The sequence below is a fragment of the Prionailurus viverrinus genome, chromosome D1, assembly GCF_022837055.1.
Source record: "Prionailurus viverrinus isolate Anna chromosome D1, UM_Priviv_1.0, whole genome shotgun sequence".
Lineage (NCBI taxonomy): Eukaryota > Metazoa > Chordata > Mammalia > Carnivora > Felidae > Prionailurus > Prionailurus viverrinus.
In genome coordinates this window covers 76,217,562-76,238,546 of record NC_062570.1, presented here as the reverse complement: position 1 = coordinate 76,238,546, position 20,985 = coordinate 76,217,562, and the positions used below count along the sequence as shown (strand labels likewise).

Here is a 20,985-nt window from a genome sequence, read left to right as displayed (position 1 = left end):
CAAGGGGTAAAGTAATTTGCTCAAATTACTGGTCTTAATCAGCTAAGTAGATAACAAGTCATCTGACAAAGGTGGGTCAATTTATGGTCTAACTGCAAGATCTATATGCTTTCCATTATGCATGATGCTACATTTTATGCTTTTCAAATGGAAGAAAGGGAAAGAGGAACCCTATTTTCCTTAGGTAAATGGATACTAGTTGGAAGAGAAAGAGGAAGGAGAAAGGAGTTGAGAAAGATTGGAGATTAATAAAATTTCAGGGCAAAGTGAAGAAAACGGAAACGTTCAGCTTTACTTATTCGAGCTGAGTTAAGGAAGGAGATCATGGGGCAAGAAGAAACACCAAAAAGGAAAGCAAACAAGTAGAAATGAGGGAACAGTGAATAAGCTGTACAGTTCAGCTTTCCACATACAGAAGGAAATATAAGGAAGATAAAGCAGCAAATCTGGACTTTGTAACAGAAGCAATTTCTTAATTTCTTATTAGCATAGGTTAGGTTTCCAATGCAAATTCCAATGCAAAACCTTCAAGACAGATTTATTGTGGACCAATATATATTTATGTATCTGCCACTCTATTTTGCTGCCTCCTTGTAAACTATTTGTGAAATTCTCTATGTTACAAGGCAGGGCCAGCTTTACCCTACAGAAGCTGAAAACGACAGAAGCTTGCTTTCCCTCTCTCCCTTGCAGGTTAGGCATGCACACATGACCTACGTCCACTAATGATAAGCACCTAAAGTTCTGGCTACTTTTCAGAGGCAGCAATGCCTTCTGTTGGTAAGATCAGCAATGTAATATGCCAGCTAGTGCCCAATATCAGGGTAGTGGTATCACTTCTAAACCAGTCCTGTAACATAATTTTGGACATTACTCCTGGCTGCATAACCTTCCAGCCTGGTTTTCTAGTTCTCATAAAAACTTAGTAACCTACCCTACCTATCCTTTTAATAAAGTCCTTCCTTCTCTGTTGAATAGCCAGGGTAGATTTCTATTTCTTCCAACAATACCTTTGATTGATAGAAAGGAAAATGTATATTTTAAATAAATTTTTAAAACAAGACTTTCCTCCTACTTTTTGGTTCAAAAGCATCTTGATGTGGGGCCTGAACATCCATATTTTTAACAAAAAGACCCCAGTGACGGTGATGGTCAAGAAGAGAAAACAGTGAGTTTGGAACTGGCTGCCTTGGTAATTGCGCATTGTACTGGATGCAATCCTCAACTCCTAATGTTGATAATTACAACTCAAAGATGTATATTCTGAAGAACCCCATAAGAAACGTGAATTTAGTCCTGTGAGGGGGAAAAATCTTTCATTTTGCTTGTAATAAAAGGCAATGAAAACATTTTTTTCTAGTAATATGGAAGAAGATATCTCCTTTGATGAGCCCCTAAGATTTCTATGCAACAATTATGATTTTACAAAACTATTACCAGTTTTGAGGAAGTTTCAAAGAAATGAATTATTTCTATGTGCTCCTATCAGACCATTTTAGTCTGACCCATTCCTGAGAATGTCAACCCTGATTAATGATGAAGGTGGAGACTGGTAGGCTTCTGGGCTGAAATTTACTCTTTTTGTAGTTAGTAGATACTGTGTGGGGAGGTTCTTTGAAAACAGGTAAATATTCCAATCTTAATCAAACTTTCAGATTATTTATTTATTTATCAATAAACTTGTTTCCTATTTTATTCAAAGAGTTATGGCACCCCACCCTGCCCCCCAAATTTAAGGTAGAAAGTATGGAATGGTAGAAGTAAAAAACTGTCTCTACTTGCAAACAACATGAATGGTCACATAGAAAAACTTAAGGAATTTATTAAACAACTACTAGAACTATCATGTAAACTTAGCAAGGTCATAGGATACAAGGTTAATAAACAAAAGTCAATTGTATTTTTATACTTGCGGTAGCCAACTGAAAAATGAAATTTTAAAAATTTCCACTTGTAAGAATGACAAAAAATTTTAAATACCTAAGAATAAACTTAACAGAAGATGTGCAAGATCTCTATATTGCAAATTAGAAAATATTGCCAAGAGAAATTAAAGACTTAGAAAAAACAAAAGGTATATTGTGTTTATGGTTTCAAAGATTCAACACTGTTACGATGCTGATTATTCTCAAGTTGATCTATTCATTTAAGCCAATCCTACCACAATGCTAGCAATCTCTTTAAAATTGACAGACTGACAAATTCAAATTGATAAGATTCTAAAATTTAGTTTTAGGGGAGCCTGGGTGGTGCAGTTGGTTAAGCGTCCGACACTTAGTTTCAGTTCAGGTCATGATCTCACTCATGGTTTGTGAGCTTGAGCCCTATGTTAGGCTCTGTGCTGACAGCATGGAGCCTTCCTGGGATTCTCTCTCTCCCTCTCTCTCTGCCCTTCCCTAGCTCGCTCTCTCTGTCTCTGTCTCTGTCTCTCAAAATAAATAAAAACTTTAAAAATATATATTAAAAATAAAATAAAATTTTTTTAAACACACACACACACACACACACACACACACACACACACACACACACACACTGCCACATTGCCAAAACAAATTACAGTAATTAAGATAGCATGCTAATTGGTGGAAAGAGAGACTTACAGATCAAATGAACAGAATACAAAAACATACCCACATATATGTGGCCAATTAATTTTCTACAAAGATGCTAAGCAACTTATGGGAAAGGATAGTCATTTCAACAAAGAAATGACTAGAAAATATTAACATCCATCCTTACTGTGTACCATACAGAAAGATTATTTTGAAATGAATCATAGACCTAAACGTAAAAAGTTGTAACTTCAAGAAAAACACAGGAATATTCTATGCAAAAAGACAAAGATTTCTTATATTGGATATTTTTCTTAATATGACAAGAGACTGAGCACATGTTTAAAGGAGTCAACTGTATTTCCTTTTCTGGGAGCTGCCATTCAATTCTTTGCCCAACTTTTTTTTTTTTTAATGTTTATTCATGTTTTGAGAGACAGAGACAGAGACAGAGCATGAGCGGGAGAGGGGCAGAGAGAGGAAGAAACAGAATCCAAAGCAGGCTCCAGGCTTGAGCTTCTTGAACCCACGAACCGTGAGATCATGACCTGAGCCAAAGTCGGATGCTTAACCAAATGAGCCACCCAAGTGTCCCTGTCCAACTTTCTATCCAGTCTGTGGTCAGACCAATTTTTTCAGTTTGTACCTTCTTTTGTAACTTTCCATATGGCATATGCTGCCACTTAGAAATTTATTCATTTAGATATAACCAAATTTATCAATTTCTCTTTCAATACACGCATCTGAATGAAGTTCTTATTTAGAAAGCCTCTCTCCCCAAGTTTATAAAGAAATAATATGCCTATGTCTCCTAGTATTTTTATCCTTTATTTTTTGCACTTAACCTTGACTCATTTAATATTTACGGTGTGTGACTTTTTGTGTAGATTTATTACTTTATAATTAATTGTGTGGATTAAACATTACTTTTTCATTTTTTCTTATTTTTTTAACACAGAGGGCTACCCAACTCTCTCAACATAATTTACTACAGTAAACTATTTCCTTAATTATATGAGATGCCATATATTGCTGGATTTATACCAGGATTCTCAATTCTGTTCAACTTATCTGTCCATTCAAGAATGAAATAAGGGGCGCCTGGGTGGCTCAGTCGGTTGAGCGTCCAACTTCAGCTCAGGTCACGATCTCACGGTTCGTGAGTTCGAGCCCGCGTCAGGCTCTGGGCTGATGGCTCAGAGCCTGGAGCCTGCTTCCGATTCTGTGTCTCCCTCTCTCTCTGCCCCTACCCCATTCATGCTCTGTCTCTCTCTGTCTCAAAAATAAATAAACATTAAAAAAAAAAAAAGAATGAAATAAACATTGTTTTAATTATTGAGGCTTTGTAATATGTTTTATATTTGGTAGCACGAGTCTGCTAGTCTGGTACCCTTCTATCTCAGTTTTCTTGCCATTAAAAAGTGTAAAAAACCTAATTAAAAAAGAAAAAAAAGCCTGTATGTTGGAATACCATTTTATAAAATTTATCCTATAAAAAATATCGAATACAGACGAAATTGAAAAAGCATAATTAACTCTCATGTACTTATTATCTGTCTTCAACAAATGTCAATGTTTTTGGATTACACATTTTAAATTAATTTTGGGAAAACTGGTATCTTTATGGCACTTGTTCTCTCCTTCCAAGAATATGGTCTATCTTTCCACTTATTTATCTTCTTTCTGTCCTTTAGTAGTAATGCTGTTTGCATATAAATTTTGCTTATTTCTAATTATGTTATTTTGTAACTCAATAATGTACTAAATTTTTATTGTTATCATTTTTCAGTTGATTCACTTGAGGTGCCTACTTTGAATCATAGAATCTACAAATAATATTAGTTTTATCTCCCTTTTTATTTATCTTCTATGTTCTTTCTCTTTTCTAGTAGCACCGACTAGTACATCTGATAAAATATTAAGTAATGGTATAATATGAAGTAAATGGTATAATAGTGGCCATCCAAATCTTGTTTTGACTATAGGGCAAATGTTTTTAGTATCTCCCCATTAAACATGATGCAGGCTTTCAGTTGAAACAATATACTTTATCATGTAAGCTAGGGTCCAGCTATTCTTATTTTCTCATAAAAAAGACAAGAACGTAAATTGTATTTTGTCAAAAACCTTTTTAGTATCTATGAATATGGGCATGATTTTATGCCGTAGCTCTAAGCTTTATTCATATGATTGATTATATAATATTTTGTTCCAGTTCCTGTTGTCTGGTATCAATACCATGACTGCTACTTTCATTTTGGAGGGATTTGCTCACTGAATATCTTTTTTAATCCTTTTAACTTTTCCAAATGATTTTGTTTTAAGTGTGACTCTATAAAGCATACAGAATTAGGGTTTTTTTTGTTTTTGTGGTTTTTTTTGGTGATCCAATCTGAAGTTTTTTTTCTTTGAATAGGTCAGTTTAACCCTAATTTACATTTATTGATAGGACATTTTTTGTTGTTGTTGTTCATACTCCACCATTTTATGTTATCTTTTCTGTATCTTTAGTTTTTGTTTTGTTTTGTTTTTAAGTAGTTGACTACATGGTCTTTTTGACTTCTTCCTAAGTATTAGTTCTTCTATTTAAGAACTTCTGTGTTTTTGTTTTAGTAGTAGCTAACTTTGTAATTACATTATAAAATACATTTTGTTCTCTATTTTCAGCATTATTTAATCTCCTATCATGAGTAATCATAAAATTAGTATATTTCTTTATTCTTCCTTCCTTGTTTTTCATTATAATTTTTTTTTAATTAAAAGAGAGATGTATTGATCATACTAACAGCAAATACAGAGGTGGGCACAGAGTTAGTACACAGCTTTAATACGTTTTTTTGAAAAGTTAGAAATCAAAACATGTCATAATTCAATTGACCTGAAGGTGGGAAATGCCACTTCACTTTTTTCTTTTTAAACATCACTTTTATTAAGGTATAATTCACATGCAGTAATAAAACTCACTCTTTTTTGGCCTTTTTGGTGTATAGTTCTACGTGATTTGATAAATACAGTCACCACCACAATCAAGATATAGACAGAATCTATGGTCACAAACCTCAATGGTAAATTTTAATCAATAGTATTATTTTAACATTAACTTTGTAATGCTAAATGTGATTATAATTCTATTACTTGATTTGTCAGCTTTAAATGAGATTCAATGAATTCCTATCAAAGATAAAGCAACTCAAGTATATACACTTCCTCCCACCTGCCTTCTGCATTCTCTTTCCAATTTTTGTAAGATGCAGCATTTGACATTGTTAGAGTATAAAATATTTACATTCTTTGTAGTTATCCTAAAACACACATTTGTTTTTGTCTTAGTTCTAATTGTAAAAATATGCATTGGTCACAGCAAATCATTTTCTCCCCCCCCCCCCACCCAAGTTTTTATTTAAATTCCAGCTAGTTAACATACAATGCAATATTAGTTTCAGGTATAGAATTTGGTGATTCACCACTTAGAATAAAACACCTGGTGCTCATCACAAATGTCCTCCTTAATACCCATTACCTATTTAATGTATCTTCCTTCCCTCTGATAATAAATCACCTTTTTAAGTTTTCCTCTTCATCTATAAGTTGGTTGAATGTAAAACACTACAATTTCTGACATACAACTCGTGCTTACCAAATCTTAGCTAAAAACAGAAGTAGTCTTTAGTAAACCCATTTTCATTAACTTTATAAAACTATTTTTATTAGTAGCAATAGCAGTAAATGAATACCTCCAAAATACTACAGAATTTGCTTGTCAATGGCAATAACAGGGAGAATAAATACTCACTACTGGCTGACTGTGTTTTATACTCCATACCATTATATATATAGTGAGACATACACTGAACCTAAAGTCATGTAAAAATAAACCGTGGTTCCTTTATGCTTATCTGAAATTTTAATATTTTCCTTCTCTCATAATTCAATAACTCTTTCCAAAGTCTTTGCACTACTAATTGCTTAGTAAATCTTTCCTTCAGAAAAACATAAAGAAAACTTTCCTTGCAACAGAAGAACAAGCACAATACATGACTGGTGATATTCAGGAAGGCACACTCAAACACAAAACACGCTAAATAGGCTACCTCATGTTACTCATTTCTGACTTTTCCTTCTTTTCTCTTAATTCTGTTAACAAGCAACATTCACTAGCACTGCCTAGGCAGTTGAATGCTGACCTGTCTTCAATATGCCTCCAGATTACCTCAATGTTAATATTAGCTATATAAAAATACAAAAAGAACTAGAGTTAGGAGCCTTCACTTCATTCCTGATGGTGGGAAATACTCTGCTATTGTTTCCTCAACTATAACCTCATTATATTCATGCTGTAAGTTCTTAATGAATTTCACTAAGAAGTCAATTTAAATGTATTAAATTGCTGTCAGTCCTTCCGTAAGATCAATGAATACCATTCAGGGAGGTATGGAAGCTGAATCTTCCCTAGAACATCAAAACAAGAATCAGATTTAATAAAGTTCATTTTAATAGGGAAATAAAAAGGGATGCTGAAAAGAACATGAATATTGGAATTGACAGATCGCGATTTAAAAAAAAAAAGTCAAGGCTTGACCACTTAATATGTATCCTCTAGGACACCTTTGGCTGTTGTGAAGATTACATATGTAATAATATAAAAAAAAGTATAGTATTTGGCAGCTGGTAGACAATCCACAAATGGTAGATAATATTAGTTTCAGTCATTAGGTATAACAGTCATTTTAAAAAAAAAGCCACTGAAATTATAGAATATATCAGATATAGCTAATTTTTGTAGGGTAAAGTGTATCTAAAAATTCTAGCCAGATTCATGGCAGAGATCAGGAACACATCTTGAAATGCTTGCAGAAAATATAGTGATAAAATAAATGAGAGCATTTTGAAAAAGAAAGGCAATCCACTTAAAAGCTATTATAAAAGAATTCTATTGTGCTGGAGAATTTTCTGTGCTTCATGTTTTGGTCTCACTGATTTTTACTGTATCATAATCGCCAAAGTGATTTCATAGAATATGGATGGGCAGGAGGCATAAGTATGATTAAGTGCTTTATGTCACTGGTTCAAAATGTCTCATTTTCATCTACTTTTATATAACAATTTTATCAACTGTACTCTGACTGTGGAAACCATTTGATGATATTGACACTTTGGAGAAAGTGAAGGTACAGGGAGAGGTGAATAAAGGGAGACAGATGCTATTCAATTCAGTTTTAATGATTTGATTCAATAAACTTACATGATGCTCCATCTACGTTCCAGGAGCTGTGGAGCTCGTTGAAGAATCAAAGATGAAAAAACATAATCCCTGCTCTGAAAGGGACTGTTTGTATATATCTGTTCACAGCAGAAGGCTTATAAAAACACAATTTCACTTTGTGTATACAGAATTAATATAAGAAAGCTTTCCAAATTTATTGGGAGCCAATAAAAATACTGATAAAAAATCTAATATATACAGTATAAAAATACTGTTTGGATATGCTACACTTTAAAAACTTAGAAACCAGTCGGTTTTTAAATGTTCTCATTAAAACACAGAGATGACAGGTTTATATATTTAGTGAAGTCATGGAAAATCTGCTAGTAAAGTGTGTAATTTCCAACCTTGTATGAAATACTCTATTGGAAAAAAAAAAAACTAAATGTCATAAGGATCAAGAATCAAAAGGAGTTTGTTAGATTTTGATTTCAATTATCAAATAGTTTCTAAATCTAGTCCTTAGTATTTTTTGAAAAAGCTTTCTTGAGAATACCATTAACTTAGAGTCCTGCATATCTTCTATAATGTTCTACAATCAACAGTAGACGACTGCCTTCAAGCTTCAGCTAATTGAAACATCTTTCATTTCTATTGGGAACTTTCTCCGTCATGCATAGTTTATTTGAAATCCAAAGGTTCACTTGGTTCTGCCAGACTAAAATTACATTATTAAAACTAGAATTTTATACTCACCCGATCCTCCTTTTGCCAAGTATTTGTTCTTTGCATAAAGGACAGAATCTAACATAGACTCAAAAAGAAGAAAATAGCCCTGCATAAAAAACATGAAAAAAAAAAAGGATTTTAGAAATGCACAATCAATATCTTCATATGTAGAACATTTTAAATATCTGGGCTACTCTTTTTATAAAAGGCATGTTTTTTTGTCTCTGCCATATACTTTTCTGCAAAGTTTGAAATTACTTTTTGCATTAAATTCTCCAAGTAATTATAACGTGGACACAGAAAGTTTATTATGGTTGAATGTACTGAACCTTCTTTATCTGTGCTTCCACTTTCTAGACTATTTATTTTTTCCTCATTAAAAGGAAAGTCTGAGACAGAAATTGTTAAAATACCCTCTAACTCTCCTTGGAGTATTGCAATATTAATAATCTAGACAGTGATTCTCAACTAAATTTTGTCCCCATCCCCCCCCCCCCCCCCCTCAGGACATCTGGCAGCGTCTACTGCCATTTTTGATTGTCACAACTTGGTGGGGTCGGGGGAAGGTAGGATGCTACTGGCATCTAATAGGTAAAGCCAAGAGATGCTGACAAACAGGCTACAACATGCACAGGAAGCCCTCACAACACACTGTCCAACCCCAAAAGTTGATAGGGCTAAGGTTAAGAAATCCTAGTCTAAAACACCATTTTCCAAAGAGCTTCCTGTCCAGTGACTTTCTCTTTTGTTTAAAAAAAAAAAAAAAAAAAGGAAGGGAGGGAATCTTTAAGAAACACAGATGCTTCAATAGTTCTGGAAACTGTTAAAGAAATTTGTTGAACATACCTTAACCATGTGTTACCCACTTTTTGACTACAAACCTTTTTTTTTTTCACGTATTACACCTATCAACACCTTGCACAACTAGTGTTGTTCTATGTTCATGGACTACAGCTCTGGAGTACTCCAGATTTTAGAGACCAGTAATGCCTCTGCTATGAAAGGACAATTTCAGTACAGGTGAAAAGAAAATTTACCACTACTGGTATCATGAGTGAAGGGTAGATGTCAGCTTGAGTCAGTCCTTCTCCTTCTAGAGGCTACCCCCCCCCCCCCCACCACCCTGGGGCGGCAGGGACAGTCAAGGGCTCAGCACAGTGCTTAGCACATAAAACACTTTATTACTGCTTAGAGTGAAACATGAATTCTGCCCTAATGACAGCATTCTAAATCAAAACTGCTCTTACTTCATTTGTTCTGTGCACAAATAACTGACAGGATAAATACAATATTCTTTAACCACGTGAGCAAAGACTTTTTAAAGGGGTCTCGAGAACAAGAAAAACCTGCACACCTGGGATGGATAATCTTCACAAAAGATTAATAAACAGCACATTTAAACCTATAGAATATATAGTGCTCAAGCCTGAATCACTTAAAACAACCTAATTAAACTGACAACTCTACATTGATGTTTACCCATTCCCAGCAACACACCAATTCAGTGAGAAGAAAATGCTTGCCTACAAAAAAAAGACTAAGCAACAAAGCTCTTTTATTAATGTGTTAACGTTAGGAAAATTAAGGACTTAGTGAAAACTGTTCTTCTGGCTAGAGTATTTCAGTAATATGTCTGACTGTTACAAGTTAGTTCCCTATTAATATCATCTGTGTACTCAAAGAACAGGGAACTTTTGGAAGTCAACTAAGAAATCTTTATCAATCTAACATAATTCATGCAGATCAATGCACACAAATGCTTATAAATAAGCACTCCACTAATGATTAAAGCAAGTTATAATTTATGCCAAGGAATTATTAAAAAAGAAGTCTTCTATTTACCTTATGGGAAAAAGATCAGATGGTAAAACATGTTAATAGGTTAGGTGAAAAATTGTCCGTATTTGTAAGATTATTGCATATTAAAACATTAAAATAAATAAATTCACATATTGGTAAAAATTATTCATTATAGTCTAGTCTTTTTTGAAAAGGGGCAAAAAAAATTAGTTTGTCATTGATTTGGCAGTGTGTCAAACTGTTTCTAGTATTTACTTTTGAACTGGTTGGCAAAATCTAAGTACTTTACTTCCCTATGTCCAAACTCTGTCTTAATTCCATGTACTACAAACAAACCAAAAGTCTTCTCCATCAGTAACTAAAAGTAGCTCCTTCTAACAACATGCTTATTTACTGCATTTATGACAGTTATTATTAGCCATCCACCAGAGATTAAATTGCAGCATATTTTAAAATGGTGCTGCAGTCAATACCAATAGTGTAGTGGCAAAGAGTGTACACCTCAGGATTTAAATCCCAGAGAAATTCTTTTCCCTATGTGACCTTGGACAAGTTAAATTAACATCATCATGTCTCAGTTTCTTCATCTGTAAAGTGACAACTATGGTATTCTACTTTATATTGGCTCGTGTGGGGATTAAATATGTTAATACATGTAAAAGTTTGGAAAAATAAATCTTATTTATTTAGCTAAAAAATTAAGAGCTATTTAAGAACATATTTGTAAAGGCTAATCAATTTTTTTAAATTATGGGTTTTTTAAAATTTATTTTTGAGCGAGACAGAGAGAGTGTGTGCGTGCAGGGGAGGGGCAGAAAGAGAGGGAGACGGAGAATTCCAAGCAGGTTCCGTGCTGTCAGCGCAGAGCCCGACGTGGGGCTTGACCTCACAAACTATGAGATCATGACCTGAACTAAAACCAAGAGTCGGACACACAACAGACTGAGACACCCAGCGCCCCTAAAATTATGTTTAATAAATTAGAGAATAAAGGCTTATCAGTCTGTTCAGAATCATATGCTTATTCAATGGTCCTATATTACTATCCATGAGTCAGAACAGAAATTCCTGTCTTTGCTTTTTCAGGGATCTATGAATCATTTCAGAGATCTTGTATCATTTCTTTTCTCAGACCAGGCTAGACTATGCATATCTGTGCACATACAAAAAATAAAATAAAACGCTCAAAATTTCTATACAATTAAGAAACAGAATTTTAAAACCCAGTAAAAATAATTTGGCCACATTCACCAAATTAGTGCCATGGAATTCCTACTTTAAGATTCTTCTCACAAAGATAATCACAGGGATTTTTCCCCCTAGGCAAAAACAAAAACAAACACAAAACAGTTTTATTTAATACTTCAAACTTTGGTATTTATACTTATGACTCTCCCATATGTCTTCTTCTATTGAAAATAACAAACATTAGGGGTGCCTGGGTGGCTTAGTCAGTTAAGTATCCAACTCTTGATTCCGGCTCAGGTCATGATCTCACAGTTCATGAGATTGAGCCTGAGTTGGACTCTGCACTGACAGCACAGAGCCTGCTTGGGATTCCCTCTCTGCTTCCCCTCCCCCCGCTTCTGTCTCTCAAAATAAATAAACATTAAAAAATAATAATAATATGGGGTGCCTGGGTGGCTCAGTTGGTTAAGTGTCTGACTTTGGCTGGGTTTTAGCCCGGTGTCAGGCTCTGTGCTGACAGCTCAGAGCCTGGAGCCTGCTTTGGGTTCTTTGTCTCCCTCTCTCCCTCCCCCTCCCCTGCTTGTGCTCTGTCTCCATCTCTCTCTCTCAAAAATAAATAAACAGTAAAAAATAAATAAATAAATAAACTAACAAACATCAATAAGCATTTTTCCACATACCCTATAATGATTACCTTAGCTAAGCTTAAAATTCTGATCAAACAGTAAGAGATAGTTTCAAAAGTTCTAACTATTCAAATAACCTAATTTTCACATTATAGAAATCAGCACTAGACAGGTTAAACGATTTAAGTCATATGATCAGATGAATAATACCATACAAATTTTAGCTCCCCTTATAAAACACTGGCTTTAAGATTCAATTCCTACTGTTGTTAAACTCAAGCGCAAACAAACAAAAGAAAGAAGACAATCATTCTTGGCAGTAAAAATATCCTTTTCTAAAAGCCATGCTTTTCCTTCCCATTTTTTCAGACAGTCATCATTATTAGGTCCGAGAATTTCTGAAAGCAGATGATGAAACGCTTTTGTTGATACAGGTAAAGGATTTAGCACAGTGTTTGGCATAGGGTTAACACATAAAACCTATAAAAGGATGTATCACATGATTCTTTAGTTTGGCAGAAGGCACTATGTGGAGTCAGCTACCATGTGGTAGAACTGGGCTAAAATGGCTAGAAGCAGAAGGCTAAACCAAGTCTTTCTTCTTTCATTGTTCCCATTTTTATCTTTTTCTCTCTTCATTGGTATACAATTAAAAATGGTATTCTGAATCTATTTCTGATATGTTTTTCACTTCAGCATCAAGGTATGCTTATGTAAGTACACGATGAGGCTTTTATTCTGTCAAAATAGCTTATAAACCTTAAGTTAAAGAACAGCTGAACTAGTAAATTAACAGAAAAGTATTCCTTTGAACCAACAACAGATTATACATTTCTTCATATTTAACATACCTCCTAAATATGCTACTCAATGGAGACTGACCATTTTACTGGCCATTCATTTCACTTAGTAGTCAGATTTCTGCTCAAGTATTACCTCCTCAGAAAGGTTTTTCCTGATATCTCCACGTAAAATATCATCTTTTTCCTCCTCTGAGCTCTATCTCTTTACCCTACTTGGTATTTCATTGTGGCACTCATGAATTAAAATGTTGTGTATTTTTGTGTTTAACTTCTGACTAAAATTAAAATGTAAGCTCCAAGAGGTGCAAGAACTCTATCTATCTATCTATCTATCTATCTATCTATCTATCTATCTATCTTTATTTTTGAGAGAGAGAAACCGAGAGTGAGCAGGGCAGGGAGAGAGAAGGAGGCACAGAATCTGAAGCAGGCTCCAGGCTCCAGCTGTCAGCATAGAGCCCAATGCAGGGCTCGAACTCATGAACTGTGAGAACATGACCTGAGCCGAAGTCGGACGCTTAACCAACTGAGCCACCCAGGCGCCTCTATCTATATTGTTTGAAGTTATATTACTAAGGCTACAAATGTGGCTGGTAGACAGAAGTAACTCAGTAAGGAATTTTTGAATGAATAAAAGAATCAGAGTTACTAATATCATACATCATTATATTTGTTAAAACGAAACTATCTGCTTTTTGCTATTTTTGTGGTACAAAATAAAACTGGTTATTTTAAAATGCTGTTTTGCTTTCAAATTAAATTTCTCAAATAGTAATAGTAGTGATAGTTAGTGAGTTTTATTGTATTAAGTATCTTTATAAGGATTAACTTATTTAATTCTTCCCTAAAGCACATTTTATTGTTATTTCCATTTAACTGATAAGGCTTACAATGTTGAGTAACTTAAAAAAAAAAGTTAATAGTTACAGAAACATCTGAATGAGCCAGAATTTGAACCTTGGTCTAACTGCAGAGTATGTTCTGTATAACTATTCTATGTTGCTTCTTAAATTGATTTACCTAATTGAAAATAAGATTTAGTATTTACAAGGACTCAAGTGTTTTGAAATGAAAAATTTCCCATAGAGCATATTAAACAAGATTAGAATTTATAATAGATATATGATTTATAATATTTCAAAGTGATAACTTGGTTGGCAACTGGCTCTTAGCCACTGTCCATTATGAAAATTATGTTTGGAAAATCAATGCAAACATTAGAATATATGTAGAACCAATACATGATGTCTATGAGAAAAATACATTTAGCTTAAAATATTAGCAGATGAAAAGATTCATATATGTATTGCTAACTGTTGACTTTTCCCTCAACTTTCCACTTTGCTAAACTTCATTCTACTATAGGCTCCCTATGTGATAGAATAGCCTTTAATTTCCTGGGAACTGTCCTTGGTTCTGAACCAAGTCATTTATTACTGATATCAGAAGGCGCTGCTCCAAATGCCCGGCTCATCTGCAGTGTAATTCAGACTGTAATTTCACAGGCTGCTGCCTCACCTGTAGGGGTGCCATCTGGTAGAGAATTATACCCAATATTTTCTCCCATGATGCTCATGGGGCACTCTTCTTTCCAAACTGACATTTACTTTTTAAAATTAAAATTTGCATTTACACTTCAAAAATTAATTACTACAAAAGGAACACACAGGATTAAATCTGGGACTAAGATATTAACACTGTTCATTGAAATGGGAATCTTATTTTTAAAATGCTTGCTCATATCTTGGATAAATTAATGGTAAAAGAAACGTGATACCTTCAGTCTAAGGTCTTCTCTAATTTTTTTTTCATGCAAATAACTGAATTACAGATATACTCCTAGGCAGAATTAACTTATTAAAAAAAACAGAGGCAGGAGAGATCACAAATAAAATGAAGAGCTAATCTAGGAAGTCAAGTGACAAATACTCAATAATTGAATTTATCTAAAGATAAAAGTACAAGATTACTTCTAACAAGTAAGTACGGCTATCAAATCTAAACCCCAATTTTTAGTATATTTCTGAAGCATAATAAATATTTATGACATCTTTTTCCAATACTACTCTCAATTCTATTTAAGTTTACTGTAGACAGAGTTGTTATCCAATGGTACTGGGACTATTAGTTTGTTGTTAATTGAAAACAGTACTTTTAAGAAAAAAAATACAAATACAAAACAAAAATACAAATACAAAACTATATGTTTTGTTTATTAATACTCTTTGAGGGTGAATCTATGAATTAGAATCTTCACAATGTTCCTTACATAAACCATATTCACAATGGATTGTAAGTAATCTCCAGTTTTGGCTATTTTAAAATAGAAAAAATAATCTAAGGGTACTTGGCAAGTGGAGAATCTCTGAATACAGTGACTCCCACCTTCCTGCTTCTAGTCTTTCACAAGTGATTTGTTACTACTTTATTCAACAGGAATTTTTTTTAAATCTTGTTCAAAAGCTTGTATTAACTGATATAGTTAATATTAACTGATATTACATAAAGAAGCAGGGAAACAAACACAATAAGCTCTTGGTAAACATGTAATACAACTAATAGGAGCAAAACAAGAGCAGCACAATAAAAGGTAATTTATCAGCTTTAAGTGTTTGGTTAGGCATGGAATTTAGCACCTTATACAAAAAAAGAATTCAGAACATCATTAATTTGATGAACTAAACACAGGCTGGTAAAGAAGTGTCTATTGTATATTCATGTGACAAAATGTATTAATGATGCCACCTTTTAAGGAAAATTTTCTCTTATGTCCCATACTAGGTCAGGTGGGCTTTATAATATAATGTCGTTTAGAGATTGAGTTATTATCAATGCATAGATATGAGAACTTTAAAGCAAGGGTTCTCAACCTTGGCACTGTTGACAGATTTTGGGCCAGATAATACTTTATTGTAGATGCAATCCTGTCCATTGTATGACGTTTAGCAGTACCCCTGGCTCCTACCTACCAAAACCACCGGCACTCCCCTCCTGTCTCTCTCCCTCCCAAACCTCCCGTTGTAAAAACTTAAGATGTTTCCAGACATTTCTCATTGCCAAAATATCCCCAGGTGGGTAAAACTGGACACCCCTCACCACTGAGAACCATTGCTCTAGAAATATCAAAAAAAGTAATTAGATAAGTATTTTCTCCTAATCTACAGTGCTCTCTGCTAAAAATGTGCCAAACTTAAGTTTTTACAAGATGTGATGTAACTTCTATTTATTTCACTGTTACATTAATAATAGTCTTACACACTGAATACCTGAACTGTGAAGTTTTTTCAATGATTCCCCAGTCTATCGCATGACTCTTTAAAAAAAAAAATTTTTTTTAACGTTTATTTTTGAGACAGAGCGTGAACAGGGGAGGGGCAGAGAGAGAGGGAGACACAGAATCTGAAACAGGCTCCAGGCTCTGAGCAGTCAGCAAAGAGCCCGACGCGGGGCTCGAACTCACGGACCATGAGATCATGACCTGAGCCGAAGTCGGACGCTTAACCGACTGAGCCACCCAGGCGCCCCTCCCTTGACTCTTTTAATTTAAAATGTGCTAATGCTAATGAATTTATCACAAATGTGATAATGAAATTATATGAGATTTAAAAAATTATGTATAAAATCATTTTGGGTAAGGTACTTTCCTTACTGACAGCTCTAAAATCACTGAGAGAGATATTACGCTTACACACTTGGCAAATGCAAGGTAGCTGTTGATATTAAGCAACAAGAATATCTGTATCCTTTACATTAAGTTACTATAGAATGGGTAGGAAAAATAATGTTTGAACATGTATGCACACATGCGCGCGCACACACACAGATATCTTCTCGATGTTTTATGTGTCTAGCTAAGAAATTTCTTAAAGCAGAATTTCTGGATTAAAGGGCAGGCACATTTAGGTTCTGATCTGTATCAGGGTGCCTGGGTGGCTCAGTTGGTTAAACATTTGACTCCAGCTCAGGTCATGATCTCACTTCAAACTCGCGTCGGGCTCTCTGCTGTCAGCTCGGAGCCCACTTCAGATCCTCTGTCTCCTTTTCTCTCTACCCCTCCCCCACTCTCTCTTTCTTTCTCTCAAAAATAAACGTTAAAAAAAAAAAAAAAGATTTTGATCCGTATCATCAAGCTGCCTCCAGAAAGACTGACAATTTTTATCCTCACAACTGTGTAACTGAATTAAAGACTTATATGTGGATAAAAAAGAGATAAAGTTTGTAGACAATATTTTCATATTCTGGAGTGGGGTGGGGGAGAGAACTAACTATAAAGAAAAAGACCAATAAGTTTGACTAGATTAAAATTCAGAACCTGTGTTCATCAAAAAACATAAAAAGAATTAAAAGGCAAATCTGAGTTTGAAAAGATATCAAACACACACACACACACACATACAATCCCTTTACCTGCCACAAAGAAAACTAATCATTAAGAAAAACACAGGCAATTCAAAGGAAAATGGACAAAAGAATTATACACAATTTCTTCACAAAATAGGAAGTCCAAATAGTCAATAATCATATGTAGAGATGGTACATATGGTAATGATGAACTTCATTAGTAATTCAAACACAGTGAGAAACTACTACTGATAACGGAGCGGCAAGAATTATGAAGTCATACAATGTTCAGTGTTGACAAGTATATGGAGTAATAAAGAAAAATTTTACTACTTTGGAAAAGTTTGGCATTATCTAATAATGCAGAAGAGCAGTGCACCCTGTTATCTAGCAATTGTACTTAAAAAAATTTTTTTTTAAAAGTTTATTCATTTTTGAGAGGCAGAGACAGACAGAGCACAAGTGGGGAGGGGTAGAAAGAGAGGGAGACAGAGAATTGGAAGCAGGCTCCAGGCTCTGAGCTGTCAGCACAGACCCTGACATGGGGCTCGAACCCACGAACCGTGAGATCATGACCTGAGCCAAAGTCGGACGTTTAACCAACTGAGCCACCCAGGTGCCCCTAGCAATTCTACTTCTAAAAATACTTCTAAAAAAGCACACTCGACTGTAATATCATACATGTACAAGTATACTATAACATTATTATTCGTCATTGTAAAAGAAATGGAAATGATCCAGTACCCACCAACTTCAGAATAATAAACACACTGTTGTATATTCACACAGGAGAATATATAGAAATGAAAATGAACAAATTATGCATACTGGCAATATTGATGAAAGTGGCAAAAATGTAAAGAAAAGCAAGGAAATGATCACCATAGAGGTCAGGTGAGTAGTAACCTCTCTGGGGTAGGAAAGAAGTTGTAACAGATATAATTAAAAGATAAAAAGATACTGAAAAGACATTTGAAAAAATATATAAGAAAGACATAGGAAGATGAAATTAGAATATAAAGATATCTAAAGAAAGGTGAAAAGATACTTGGCAGCTGCTTTCTATATTTGGATCTGACTGGTGATTATACAGGTGTTCATTACATAACTATTTCTTACACTGTAAGCTTAGCGAATCTTCTGTGTATGTTATATTTCACAACTTATTAAAAGAAAGATTTACATGCCTAGTTATATAACATGCAATAGTCTGGGAGAAAGCAAAAGGAACACATATTCAAATCTGTTTATAAATGCTTAGAACACGTCTGGAATAGTACACAATTAATTAGAAAAATGCTAAAGTAAATTAAAGGACCAAGAATATTATTAGGGACAAAGAACAATACTTCATAATTATAAAGAAGCCAAACCTTATCAACAATACGTAACAATTCTAATGTATAGGTACCCCAAAACCACATAAAAATATCTGAAGCAAAAACTGACAGAAGTGAAAAGAGAAACAACTCCTGAAGTACAGGTAAAAACTGTATTATTCTTTTAATAGTTAACAGAACAAGTAGACTTAAAATAGTAAGCATTTAAAAGACGTGAATCATACTATCAACCAACTTGATCCAATTGACAATTATGTAACAGTCCATTCAATGACAGCAGAATCCACATTCACTCAAATTAATGTGGAACATTCAACAAAATAGACCATATTCTGGGCCATAAAGCAAGTCTGAACAAATTTAATGGAATGATAAAATACACAGTATGTCCTTTGATATCAACCAAATTAAATCATAAACCAGTAAAAGAAAGATACCTAAAAAAAACTGCCAAACACTTAGAAATTACACAACATACTTTGAAATAATTCATTGATCAAAGCAGAGATCCCAGGGTAATATTTTCAGTTGAATAAAAAAAATCATGGGATAAAGCTACAACAGTCATAATGGGAAATTTATTTAAGAGATGAAAAAAGCAAAGTGTAGAACAATATGCAAAATATGCTTACCCTACCCTAAATTTAAGGGTGGGGTTTGTCAGGTATTTTGTTCACTGTTTTATTCTACCTAGAACAGTGCCGGGCACCTAGAAGCCACACAATATTTGTTCACGGAATGAGTGTGCCAAGGAGTAGAAATACACATTTTTTAACTGATTATAATGTCTCAGGAAGGATACACTAGAAACTGGTAACAAATTTTGTTGGGGGATTCTGTGTAGGTCCTGAGTGGTAAAGACAAGATGAAATTTGGAACTTGTATGTATTATTAGTCAAAAAGAAATAATAAAATTTTACATGTATATAACAAATAATTTGTCAGAGCAGCTATTTCATTATTTTACCTGATCACTATCTTCCATACAAGAGGAATAATTCTAGTAGCTACCATTTATTTAAAAATTTTTTTAATGTTTATTTATTTTTGAGACAGAGAGAGAGAGAGAGAGAGAGAGAGAGAGAGAGACAGAGCATAAGCAGGGAAGGGGCAGAGACAGACAGAGACACAGAATCTGAAGCAGGCTCCAGGCTTGAGCTGTCAGCACAGAGCCTGATGCTAGGGCTTGAACCCACGAGCCATGAGATCATGACCTGAGTCGAAGTCGGACGCTTAACCAACTGAGCCACCCAGGCTCCCCACTACCATTTATTCATTTATTTTTTAATTTAATTTTTTATTTTTAAAAATTTACATCCAAATTAGTTAACATATAGTGCGACAATGATTTCAGGAGTAGATTCCTTAGTGCCCCTTATCTATTTAGCCCATCCCCCCTCCCACAACCCCTCCAGTAACCCTGTTTGTTCTCCATATTTATGAGTCTCTTCTGTTTTGTCCCCCTCCGTTTTTTTTTTCATTTCCCTTCCCTTATGTTCATCTGTTTTGTCTCTTAATGTCCTCATATGAGTGAAGTCATATGATTTTCATCTTTCTCTCAATAATTTCACTTAGCATAATACCCTCCAGTTCCATCCACGTAGTTGCAAATGGCCAAGATTTCATTCTTTTGGATTGCCGAGTAATACTCCATTGTGTGTGTGTGTGTGTGTGTGTGTGTGTGTGTGTGTGTGTATACCACTTCTTTATACATTCATCCTTTGATGGACATTTGGGCTGTTTCCATACTTTGGCTATTGTTGATAGTGCTGCTATAAACATGGAGGTACATGTGTTCCTTCGAAACAGCACACGTGTATCCCGTGGATAAATGCCTAGTAGTGCAGTTGTTGGGTCATAGGGTGTTCTGTTTTTAGTTTTCTGAGGAACCTCCATACCGTTTTCCAGAGAGGTTGCACAAGCTTGCATTCCCATCCCCACTACCATTTATTAAGCAACTATTATGTGCTTGCTACTCCCCTGCAGGATTACTTCCTGCCTCTTCTCATACCTTACAACATATAGTTGTAATAATTCTTTATGCATTCTCTTCTAAAGTTTGAAAAACTTTTTATCAGTTTAAAAGTCTTTCTCCCACTAGATGGCACTCTCATTTAATGAACAAAAGACTGACAGTTAAATTGGTTCTTTTCTTCAAATTGCAGCAAATGGTCCAATTATCAAGTTTATCAAAAGCAAAACTGAATCATCTCAAGATCTTTCCATATGCACACGTGGGTCTCCCCCTTAATCCAGAGTTACAGAATTGGTTTCCCAGGATAAGGGTAGAATATCCATATTAATTTTTATTAAAAAAAAATTATTTTAAAGTAATCTCTACACCTAACATGGGGCTTGAACTCACAACCCCGAGATCAAGAGTTGCTGTACCGACTGAGC

At 34.4% G+C, this 20,985-nt stretch overlaps 1 protein-coding gene across 1 annotated transcript in view; it reads right to left on the bottom strand.

Annotated features, from left to right (window-relative positions):
- PRMT3 (protein arginine methyltransferase 3) overlaps positions 1–20,985 on the bottom strand; it is a 136,844-nt gene that overhangs the window by 52,994 nt on the left and 62,865 nt on the right. Inside the window, exon 11 of the mRNA XM_047877646.1 lies at positions 8,515–8,593. Within this exon, the coding sequence (XP_047733602.1) occupies positions 8,515–8,593 (79 nt within the window). The remainder of the gene's footprint in view (positions 1–8,514; positions 8,594–20,985) is intronic.